Source organism: Sturnira hondurensis, unplaced genomic scaffold, assembly GCF_014824575.4.
Source record: "Sturnira hondurensis isolate 20B ecotype Veracruz unplaced genomic scaffold, ASM1482457v3 Scaffold0007865, whole genome shotgun sequence".
Lineage (NCBI taxonomy): Eukaryota > Metazoa > Chordata > Mammalia > Chiroptera > Phyllostomidae > Sturnira > Sturnira hondurensis.
The window spans coordinates 3,424,398-3,436,296 of NW_028080496.1; the positions used below are offsets into that span (position 1 = coordinate 3,424,398).

Below are 11,899 nucleotides of genomic sequence, written 5' to 3' on the forward strand. Positions count from 1 at the left end.
TCTCGCACCTCTCAAACGACGAAAAGGCTCTAACAGAAAATGACCCTATTCTTTTAAAATCGTCACATTGATACGCTTTTGCTACAAACTACAAGACCAGCGAGAACCAGGGCTTTGTCTGCCCAATGCTGCATTCCCAACATCTGGATTTCCTGTGACTGGCAGGTGATAAGGCCATTGACACTGAACAAATGCTCTGGTTAGCAGTGAGCAACGATATAGTAACGGCTGCTGATGACATTTGAAAGAGGAAGCTTTCACAAACAGACCATCAATAACAGGTTTGGAATATCACTGTTTTTGTTAAGCATCCTGTATATGTTTAAGCTCCGAATAACCAGTTTTTGCTGTAAATTTTTACTCCTTTTGTTAAAATGAGACATGGTTAAGAATTGTCACTGGGTTCCTGCTGCTCACACGTCTCATTCCAGCTCTACCACAATCACGTTGTTATAAAAGTGTCTCTAATTCTAAAGGCCTTGAATGAAGGATCAGACCTGGCTTCAATGCCCGGGTTGCTACTCAGGAGCAGTCATGTGGCCCTAGGCACATCCACATTCCTTTGAGATGGTGCCGTTAGTTAAAAGGGGCCTGTTATCTGTTCTTGCCTCCATCATAACACTCTTGCCAAGATGGGAAAAACCGAAGACATACTTTCTAAGTTTTTGAAAGGGATTGGAGATGATGAGGGCCCCAAAGCCTTTGCCTGCATTGCATTAAAAAAAAATCAAACCCCAAGCCCTGGCTGGTGTAGCTCAGTGGATTGAGCGCGGGCCTGCAAACCAGAGGATCGAGGTTCAATTCCCAGTCAGGGCACATGCTTCGGTTGCCGGCCAGTTCCCGGCAGGGGACACATGATACATTGTGTGTCCTCAGCAGAGGCAACCATATATTGGTATTTCTCTCCCTCTCTTCTTCCCTTCCCTTCTAAAGATAAATAAACAAAATCTTTAAAAAGAAATCAAACCCCACACACAATCTTTTATAACCTTAGCAACTAAAAAAAATTCATGTCCCTTTTACCTGTCAGATTCCCACACTGAGCAGTGACCTACAGAATGCTCTGTGGGGGATCCCTCTGGCTCGTCTCCCTGCCAACACCTCTTTCTTCCCTCACCAGGTTTCACAGGTAAATCCTCCCACCCCACAGAACCAACGAACACGCTGCTACGTTTCAGTTTATTTTGCACATAATGAAAACAGCCAATTGACTAAGCAGTTTCAGAACTGTTAGTGTTCATTAACCAAGAAATAAACAAAGTCGGAAAGCCAACATCTCAATTCCTCCAAAACATATTTTGCAGGTACAACAGAAATCCCTAACACATGCGATGTGTCCTGGTTTTGAAACACAGAGAGCCTAAGCAAGATGGGTGAGTACTGAATGTCCATGTGGGTCAGACCAGGGGAGCCAAGCTCCAGGAAGCTGGGCTGGACCCGGCCGGGCATGCACGCTGCCCCCATATACACCTGCCCTGTGAAGTCCACTGCCTCTCGTCAGTTGGAAATCCAAGCAACTCTTTCCTCCATTTCCAGACTCATCGCTTCCTCTTACTTCAAAGTGGCTGATTCACACACAGGAATCCAGGCAGCACAGATGCGCCAGCCCAGCTGGGTTTGACGCAGCATCTCCACAAGTCGGGCTCCAGCTCAGATTCTATACAGGAAGTTTCCATTGCTGTCAAAGAACTCGCGCCCCCGCTGCACTGCTTTGCTGCTGAAGTTCCGGCCGCCCTGCTCTCCTGCCTTCAGCTTCTCCAGCCTGATCGCACTGGGCAACCCAGCCCTGTCGGTCCCCCTGGCGCCCTCACAGTCCGTGGTGGGACACTTCTGTGGCTCTCTCCGATGACGTCCACCTGCAGCCACAGAAGCCAAGCTCCCCTCCTCCAGGCTCTGGATCCCATTATTCCTTCTCTTCAGCCTCCTCAGTGGGTCTGTGCTGTGAGTATTCGGTTCTGTCACCTTTAGCGCTGTGCTAGGACCCTGGCCTTGGCATGAAGCTTCGCCTCCCGACACAGAGTGGCCCGTGGGAAGCAGTTTCCAGGTGTCCCTAGGGCCCGGAAGCTGGCGGAGCGAGTGGGCAAGTCCCGCTTTCTTAAGGACTTTTTGATCCTGCTTCAGTTTCTGCTCCAATGTGGGAACAAACTTGCTCTTTAAAACCCTTCTGATCACATCGGTGCTAACATCAAAGCCTTCCGCCAACCTGGGGACTGACCAGGACTCTGCAAATTCTTTATGTAAGTACCTATAGGAAAACAAGGCAGTTTTTGAAATTGTCAAGTCTTCTGTCAGAATGGCTGACTGATAATACCAGTGATAAATACCAGAGAAGAGGAGCTGATAACGTAGGCTGTGCTCCACTCCTGCGTGCCAACAGCAACAACACCCAGCCACCGTTAGACCACTTTATTTCCCATCCACTGACCACCTCCCACCACACAGCAGCCCCCGTTAATCCCGGTCACTGTGTGGAGTCTGTCCTTCCCTTTAAAGAACACACAATCCAGGGGCCAAGACAGGTATGTTGACGTACAACACTGTGATGGGTCTCACAGCACAAGACACTGTGACAGCACCCACAGCAGAGACCCAAGAACAGGCTGTCACGGCACGTGCAGTGTGGCCCAGGAGCTGCTCTGAGAAGTCGATGTCAGCACTGGTCTGAAAGGACGCAAAGGAGTTAGAAAGCGGGCAGAGGGGGAGAGGAAGAAGAGATCAAAAACACGGATGGCGGAGCGAGCATGTAAAATACAAAGAACACCATCTTCGTGGGGAATAACTCATCTGACAGCGAGGGCGGGGGCAGGATCTCGCCACGCTGAGGAGTCTGGAGTTGATCCCAAAGCAACTTTGGGATCTTTCCACCTCTAGTCTAAGGGGTGGACTGCCACGAGCAAACTTCATTCTGAAGCTCAATCCAGTGGCAGTCCTTCAGTGGCAAGACTAGAGGTGGAAAGATCAGGCAAGAGGCTGTCAGAATAATCCAGACAGTGAGTTCATAATCCATGAACTGAGGTGGTGGCAGTGAGAGCAGAGGAGGCAAGAGACCTGAAAAATATATTTAGGAGGGCCAAGAGATAGAACTTGGTAAGTCGGGAAGGAGGCTGAGATTCAGGATTTTAGCTTGGGTGACTTGTGGGATCATTCAGGGGTTTAGCAAAATCAGGAACAGGATTAACTGTCCAGACGAGTGAGTGGTGAATTCTATTTTGTACACGTTGAGTTGGAGGAGCCTGTGTGACATCCAAACAGAGGCGTCTAGGGCACAGCTGGAGGTCAGAAGAAAACACGGACTGAAGATGATGGCTCTGGAAGTCGTGAGCCAACAGCAAAGGTGGTTGAAGCCATGTGGGTGGCTGGTATTAGGCAGGGAAATATGCAGAGTGAGATAAAATGACTGAGAACACAACTCTAATAGAAGCAAGTGGTACCTGGGTGAAGGGAGAAGAGAATTTCACAAAAGCCGACTACAAGGTCAAACGCTGCAGCAACGGCAGGGAGGCTGAAGCCCAGGGCTTCCGTCACGCCTGGATTTGCTTCACAGACAAGACAAAAAACAACGGCAGGCAGCCTGCTCGGAATGAAATACAGGGAAAACTTCGGCTGACAGACTTGGGTCCATGAGGAGGTGGGTAGGGCTGCAACCTGGAGCGCACAGAGGATGAGCCCCCGACAAGCTCCCTCTGCAGTGCAGAGAGAATAGGGTTGAGGTGGGGGAAGCCGGAAGGAAGATAAAGCAGCTCTGAGGCGTGCCCACCCAATGGCCTGTTTTCCTTTGAGTAAAAGGACATTTACAGGCCCGAAAGGGGATGCAACAGGTAGGAAGATTTGAAAAGCTTTTCTGCCAGGCAAGAGAGGAAGCCAAAGGCGAGAGGAGGAGCTATGGGCCCACACAGTCCTCCGGATCAGCTCCACGGAATCTTTAGGTCTCGATCCCCCGAGTCGTTCTGACGAAAACTGAACACAGCACACAGCCCACGGGCGGCTATTTAGGGACACGTATCACAATGCAAACCCACCTGCCTGAGGACCCTGCAGCCCCACTCTGGGGATGCGTGAAACCACTGCACCCGGCAGACCCGGCGCACGAACGGTTACTCACTAGTGATCCTCAACCTTTCATCTCATGGACACATAAACTCATTACTAAAATCCTGGGGCATACCAAAACTAAATTTTATTTTTTTTGCCAACCTGACCAAAAAAGGGCATATTTTGATTCATTCACACAGGATGGCTATTTTTGTGTTGGCTGCTGTCACTTTTTTATTTGCTAATCCAAGGGAAAAGAGGTCAGTGCCCTGGGTGCACAGTCAGGTATTGCGACACAAGCAGGTGAAAATCGTTGCACTAGAGCACCGTCTGCCACAGCAAAGCAGTGGGAACAGCCCAAGTGCCCATTAGAAAAGGCTGGTTAACTACACTATGATTGCTATAAAAAACAACGAGCTCTCTCTTCTTCTTTTCTTAAAATATAATTTATTTATCTTTAGAGGGGAAGGGAAGGAGAGAGGGAGAGAAATATCAATGTGTGGTTGCCTCTCCTGCGTGCCCTGCTGGGAACTGGCCTGCAACCCAGGCATGTGCCCTGACTGGGAATCGAACCGCAATCCTTCGTTCGCAGGCCCGTGCTCAATCCACTGAGCTGAGTCAGCCAGGGTAGAGCTTTCTCTTCTGAAGCAGAAAGATATTAAGTGAAAAAAACAGATAGTATGTATTTATAGAACCCTACTGTTTGTGTTGAAGATGGAAATAAAAACTACACTCATAATTGCTTTATTTGCACAAAGAAACCTAGGGAAAAAGCCAAAAAAAAAAAAAAAACCCCTAGTAAAAATGGCACGCACAGGAAACTGGCTGGGATTAACACTTCCCAGTGTGAACACCATATTATTCTGTTCTAATTGTGAACCATATGCAATATAATCTATTCAAAACAACAAACCTTAAAGTTTGAGGAAGGATCCCTTTAAGATTTCCTACCCTATAGGATTCTTTCCTCAGTAAAATGGGCGTAACCGTGAAAGCTCCCATTCCTTGTTCTTAGATTAAGAACGTCCTGATTTACTAGCTAGCGTTTAAACGTTGTGAGGTCTGCAATTGACTATTTTAAAATTTCAGCAAAACGAACCAACTGTGTCACAATGTTAAAAAATTTTAAATCAAGACAATGGGTTTACAGCAGTTCATTATTACTTTACCGTTAGAAATCGTAAATGAGCCCTGGCCCAGTGGCTCAATTGGTGAGAGCGTGCCCCGCCCCCCCGCCCCGCCCCGCCCCGCCCCGCCCCGGGTGTGGTCTGGTCAGGGCACAAAAAAAGCGACCAATGAATGCATAAAAAGTGGGACAACAAGCTGATGTTCCTTGTTCTCCCTTCTTCCCTCGCTCTAAAAAAAAGAAAGAAAGAAAAAGTAATAAGTAAGAAAAAAGAAATCTGAGCTCCGCCTGGTGTGGCTCAGTGGACTGAGTGCCCACCCCTTAACTGAAAGATCGAGGTTCCGTTCCCAGTCAGGGCACATTCCTGGGATGCCGGCCAGTAGGGGCCCAGCAAGAGGGAACGCAGCACTGATGTTATCTCTAGTACTCCGATGTTTCTCTCCTTTCTCACTCCCTTCCCCCTTCTCTAAATGAAATCTTTAAAAAAAAGAAACCTGAAATGATAATAAAAGAAAGTAGAAAACCCACACGATCTGGCCCAGTGTCCTTCCCTCCCCAACGCAGCAGATCCGGACACCAGGGGGGTCTTACCGGATCTGTTCCATGGCTTCCCTCGTCAGAGTCCTGGGTGGGGCACCTGGCGCCTCCATTTGCCTCCGAATTTGCTGGAACCGAATAGCTTTTTTCTGTCGTTTCAGGGCGCTGGAGAAGAGAACCAATGGCAGGAGCCATGCTTTGTGGAAGCAAGCTGGGTGGGTGAAGAGTCTCGGGCTATATCACGGAGGGCTAGCCCTCCTCTTTGTTCACCGCCCCAGAAAGCGTGCACCTAGAACTTGGGCCAGCCGAACTCTCTAAACGGGTGATGAAATACGTCACTGGTGAGGGGACCCGTGGTCCCAAAGGAGCTGAATACCTGCCCCTGCGTCTCTGATCAGAATAAGAAACAAGGGCCGCTGCAAATGCAACGGCTGAAAGCCCGGCGCCAAGGAGACGCGGCCTGGATCGCCGGGGAGGGAGGCCCTCCTTCAGGCTGAGGGCCCGGAAAGGAGCTGGTACCTCTCCACCTCCTGCAGCTCCCGCTCCTCCGGTTCCCAGTCGGAATCGGGGTCCGGCTCGCGGCCGATAGAACCTGGGCCTGCCAGCCCTCGGGTCGCGAAACCACAGGGAGCGACGACAGCGCGGACACGCCCGGCGAACAAGAGGCCCAAGGTACCCGCCATGTTGACAAAACTGCCCGCAGACCGAAATGCGGGAGCAGAAAAGCCAGACGGCGGAACCGGAAGTGGAAGGGCTGGAGGGAAGTGGAGGGGGGCAGGCGGGCCCCCTCCTCCCCGTCCTTCCAGCTTCCGGCGGAAGGTGGGCTCTTGGCTTAGCGAGCACCGCAGCCCACCCTTCCCTGTAGTAAAAATGGGTAGGGTTTTGCTGACAAGCGCTAGTCTGAATGAGGTGGAGGACGATCCTGCAAAACGGCATAAACTTTAATAAAAAGCCAGGTTCGACTGCCGAGAGCCAACCCTTCCTCACAACGGCAGCCCAGGCCGGCCAGTCTCCCTCACGGCGGAAGGACGTCCCCCAAGGCGGTCTTCTGAGGGCGACAGCCCCGTGCCTTGGGCACTCGGCCCCTCTCGGTAAACAAGCTGGGTCTCGGTCGCAGCTATTCAACCCCAGCACCGTGAAAACAGACATAGGCAGACAACCTGCACATACACGAGTGTGAGGTGGCCCGAGAGCCAACCATCCCCTGGAGTCACGGTGCCCTGGGTCCCATCTCTGGGCCAGGACTGGAAGGGTGCCTCCCTCCCCCGCCCCGGGGGCAGGCCAGTGAAACCACAAAGGAGGCTTAGCCTGGTGGAAGCAGGAGCAGTCCCCAGGCAGGTCCAGAACCAGGTGTGTCACATCCCTGGGTGGAGCCTTGTCCTGCCCCAACATTGTCTGACAGTGTCCAGGTGAACCCGGGGGAGTCTCGAGACGCAGCCGTCTGCTCCTAGCACACTCCCGCTCCTGGCGCGCTACCGCTATCGGGATGTGCAGATACACTTGGCCAGGGTTTCAGGCCAACGTTGTGGACACAGTCCAAGTGAGGGGACGTAGGTCAAGAAGGGAGGGCCTCTGCCACGTGTGGCAACGGGAAGCCTGTTCCCGCGCAGGTGCGACGAGAACTGCCTGAGCTACGAAGGCTTTCGCAGGAACTGCAACCGGTGTAAGACGGACTTCACGCAGTTGGGGCCCTCGTGCGTCGCCAGCCACACCTGCAGCAACGGTGAGTCCAGCTGCGTGAGGGGTGCGCCGCATCTGGTCAAAAGGGAGAGGGAAAGAAAATTCGAGGAAGGTGTTTTCAACTGGGGCTGCCCCTCCTGGTGCAGACCATCCCCCATCCCGGGTCCCCTCTAGCCTTCCTCCCTTCCTGTGAGGCCGCTCGCGTTGACACATCCCAGGCACAACCCAGCTGCAGCAGGTCAGTTCGTTGAGTGGCTTTTAAAAATAAGTTTGGCCCTGGCTGATGTGGCTCACTGGATTGGGCGCCAGCCTGCAAACCAAAGGGCCGCCAGTTCGATTCTCAGTCAGGTCACCTGCCTGGGTTGTGGGCTGGGTTCCCGGTATGGAGTGCAGGAGAGGCAACCACACATTGATGTTTCTCTTTCTCTCTCCCTTTCCCTCTCTCTAAATATAAATAAATAAAATATTTTAAAAAATCAATCAAATTAAATGCATGCTGGTTTGTACATATTTGGCACTAGGCATATTTCTCAGGCATTAACCATTCCCTGTGCGGTAGGTGTCCTGTGTCTTGTGCTGTGAGTGCAGAGTTACTGGGGTTTCTGTGCTACCTGTGCAGAAGCCAGGCAGGGAGTCAGTTCTACGCAGGAGCTGCTCCTTTCCTTAGGTGCCACTGGACACTGGGGTGATGGGGAAGGGCCAAGCCCACTTTTAGAAAGCATGGGCTCTAAAATCAGGCTGCTTCCGTCACTCAGCCTGTGACCTTGGATAGGTTTCCTCCTTGTGCCTCTGTCACATGGTGGGGTGGGGCAGTTGGAAGAAAACTCTCTGAAGTTCTTCCCACTTTGGGGTCGGAGATCCTCTGAGCAAGGACTCAGAAGAAACCGTTAGTTAACTTCCTTGTCGCTTTCACTTAAGGGCCTGTGTGTTCCGATTTTCGATTTTAGCCGTGTAGGAGAGGGGCTCAATCAGGCCCTGCCCCGCCTGACGGAACTCGTACTCACCAACCACCGCCTTGTGGAGCTGGTAAGTGGATTGAACTGGGCAAAAGTGGATCTAGAGGGAGGAGCTAAAGGTTACGCATTCCTGCAGGCAATCTGTTAATTCCAGAAGATTATCTATCTCATCGTCCTTTTTCTTTGTCTTTTTCTCAGTTCATTCAGACAGGGGCCTTCCTCAGTTGCAGGTGCTTTCCCACTCTGTAGGTTGCCTTTTGACTCTCAAAATAGTCCTCAAGGGTGTCTTGAGGAGTATTTCCTAATCTCGGTGTAGTCCAGTTTATTATCTTTGTTGCTATTGTTGTTTCTAGTGCTTTTAATGCTCTGTCAAGCGCCCCCTACCCCAGGGTCGTGAAGAAACTCTTGTGTCGTCCTGTAGAATTGCAGTGCCATTGGGGCAGCCCCCGGCCCTAGCGGCTGCTGAGGGCGGCGCGTCAGAGCTGCCAGCCGCCGGCCAGCTTTCAGCTTGTACCACAGAGAAGCAGGGAAGGGTGGCAACTGTCAGTGCTTTTGTTATATGAATGTTGAAATGACCATATTTTGGAAAATAAGTTAAATAACATTAAAATTAATTTCATTTGGTTTTTCTATTTTAATGTTGTTATTAGGAAATGTGAAATTATGTATGTGACGGATGTTAAATTTTATTGGATCAGTCTGTTCTAGAACCTCGTGTTTTGCTCTTCGCATTTAGATCAACAATCCACAATGCTCAGATTTGGTTTTCCTGTGAGATAAGGGGTAAATTTCGTTTTTCCTACTTGGATCTGAATATTTCGACCTATTTCTTTTTATGCTTTTTAAATTTCTTCTCCATACATGGAGGTTTTAACAAAAGTGAGCCTGCACTGTGTATTGTTTTGTAACCAAAATTTTCCACTGAAATACCGGATGTTTAGGTCCCTCTTACATAACTTGACTTAGGGTTGTTTTTTCCTTACCTCCCTTCACTAGTTATCTGACTGCTCCATTCCCGGTGGGCTAGGTTTGCAACTCCTCAGATTCCCAGCGGGGTGCTGGGCTCCAGAGCAAGAAAGCACTGGCCTGTCTGAGGCCCCGCCCTTTCGAAATGACGGGAGGGATTCAGCCCAGAGTGCACGCTCGCAGGGAATATGGGGCGTGCCAGGGGCTGCTCGCGTGTTTCTGGGCCTTGCGACGGCGTTTAAAGCGTTTGCAATGAGGAAGGCTGAGTGTGTCCTCTCGGTTCCTGAAAGGGGCGGTAAATCTCGCGTGATCGTGGACTGGACTGTCTCCCTGGAGTTTCGTCAGTTTTAGTTTTTGTGTCCTCAGGTTATCGTCTTTGACATATACAGAGTTTAAATTGTTAGTGCCTTCCTGGGGAGCTGAACCACGTTATCATCATGTTGTGACCCTCTTCGTGTCGTGTGAGGAGTGTTGTGTGTCGCTGTTGTGTCTGCCATCGTGCACCGAAACCAGTTTCCTGTCCGTTCGTACTGGGTGATCAGTCCTTCCCCATCCGAAATAGACCCCAGTGTTCATTTCCTTTCTGTTTCAGGTTTGTCTCCTGAGAACAGCACATGATAGGGTATTTTAAAGTGCGACCGGAAACCTGTCTCTGAAATAATCACCCTGTTTGGTGTTGACGTGACAGGCGTGTCTGTGTTTGTCCTTTTTCTGGAACTCGTCCTGCTCGTTTGTTGTTTTTTTCCTCTCCCTTGTTTCTCCCTCACACTCTTTTGGGCTCTCTCTTTTTGTTCCTTCCATTTTTTTCCTTAATAGTTTAGAAATACATTACTAACTAGTCTCTATTCTTAGCACTCTAGGGAGGAAAACATACGTATTTACCAAAGCTTAAAGTTAACTGATACCTTTCCCCTCCTAGCAGTACAGGGTCCTTACACGTTTCAAACCCCCACCCAACTTATTATGTATTTCTTATATTTTTTAAAAACCCACCTAGACATCATCACTGTTGAAATAGAAACTGATGTGGCCAAGGTGTTCTGTGTACGAAGTTCAAGTCTATGTACCAGTTCACTGGGTAGAAATGTGTCAGGTCCAGGAGCAGAAAGAAAGTAAAAGACAGAGATTTCAGAGTGTGGAACGGGGCACGGCGCCTGCGTTCTCACCTGCGGCTGTCGTCCTGCAGGGCGATCTGGACCCTTTGGCATCTCTCAGGTCACTGACTTACCTAAGGTACGGGGCTCGCTTGTGATGGAGACTTGGAAGCCCTTCGACATAACACCCTTCCAGCCTTGACCTTAGAGCCCCCAGTTCGTAGAAAGTACCTTTGACTTTGCTGTACACCTACCCCCGAAACTAATACAAATAACATCGAATATAAAATTATAATGGGGGAGAGTAAATTTTTAAAAATATTTTATTTATTTATTTATTTTTAGAGAGAGGGGATGGTAAGGAGAAAGAGTGGGAGAGAAACATCAGTGCGTGGCTGCCCCTCATGTGTCCCCCGCTGAGGACCTGGCCTGCAACCCAGGCATGCGCCCTGACCAGGAATCGAACCGGCGACCCTTTGCTTCGCAGGCCCGCACTCAATCCACTGAGCCACACCAGCCAGGGCAGGAGCAATTTTTTTTTTAATTAAAAAATTTTATTTTAAAACTCATACATGAATATTAATTTTTATACCACAACAAAGTCACCTTTTAAAAACAAATATTGAAAATATCTTTTTTAGCCCAGTGCTTAAGTAACATTGGGGACACTTGTACCACAAGTGTTGGTGTACAAGTGTACCACACTTGTACCACCACTTGTACCACACTTGTCCCCAATGTTATGTAAGTTGTTAGGACATTGAAATTAAATGTGAAGGAAAGGACTTTTCTTTGATTTACGGACTCATTAGATTTTATTAAAAGGGACGTCCTGAATGTTATGCTGCGAACACGGTTGGCACAACAGTATTTCTTTTCTCGCAGTCTCTGAGAAATCCTGTAACAAATAGGAAGCATCACAGACTGTATGTAATTTATGAAGTTCCACAAGTCAGAGCACGGATTCCAGCAGGTGAAACTAAAAGTGTTATTTTGTTGATTGTAAGTCATATTGATCTGTGTGAGTTTTTTTTTTAAGATTTTATTTATTTATCTTTAGAAGAGAAGGGAAGGAGAGAGGGGGAGAAACCTCAAAGTATGGTCACCTCTCGTGAGTCCCCTGCCAGGAACTGACCTGCAACCCAGGCATGTGCCCTGACTGGGAGTCAAACCGTTATCATCTGGTTCGCAGGCCCGTGCTCAATCCACTGAGCTACACCAGCCAGGGCTGTGTGGGTTTTTAAAAAGATTTTATTTATTTGTTCTTAGAGAGGGGGAGGGGAGAGAGAAAAAGAGGGAGAGCAACATCAGTGTGAGAGAGAAACACGGACTGGTTGCCTCCTGCACGTGCCCTGACCGGGAATCGAGCCTGTGACCTTCCATTTTGCGGGGCAACACCCATCCCACTGAGCCACACTGGCCAGGGCTGATTCATGTTTTTGATACTTGATACTTGTTGACTCATTTTTTTAAATTGCCTAATGAGTTTTACTACTGGTTTGGAATAA

The 11,899-nt window shown here is 49.4% G+C and overlaps 1 protein-coding gene and 1 long non-coding RNA gene across 3 annotated transcripts; one reads left to right on the top strand and one right to left on the bottom strand.

The window, feature by feature from the left end:
* Window positions 1–1,160: 1,160 nt before the first annotated feature.
* On the bottom strand, window positions 1,161–6,425 carry LOC118991950 (neugrin-like). Its single transcript, XM_037053590.1, has 3 exons — window positions 6,215–6,425; window positions 5,750–5,860; window positions 1,161–2,245 (listed from the first exon to the last, which is right to left on the bottom strand). Exons 1-3 carry the CDS (start codon window positions 6,376–6,378, stop codon window positions 1,651–1,653), a joined length of 870 nt encoding a protein of 289 aa, XP_036909485.1. The 5' UTR covers window positions 6,379–6,425; the 3' UTR covers window positions 1,161–1,650.
* A 46-nt stretch (window positions 6,426–6,471) lies between these two features.
* Window positions 6,472–11,445, top strand: LOC118991953 (uncharacterized). 2 transcript variants are annotated; one of them, XR_005067510.1, is made up of 5 exons: window positions 6,472–7,045; window positions 7,306–7,418; window positions 8,323–8,401; window positions 10,484–10,618; window positions 11,277–11,445. It is a non-coding gene; the product is annotated as an uncharacterized LOC118991953 (long non-coding RNA). The 2 variants fall into 2 exon arrangements; XR_005067511.1 differs by lacking the exon at window positions 7,306–7,418.
* Window positions 11,446–11,899: the final 454 nt, after the last annotated feature.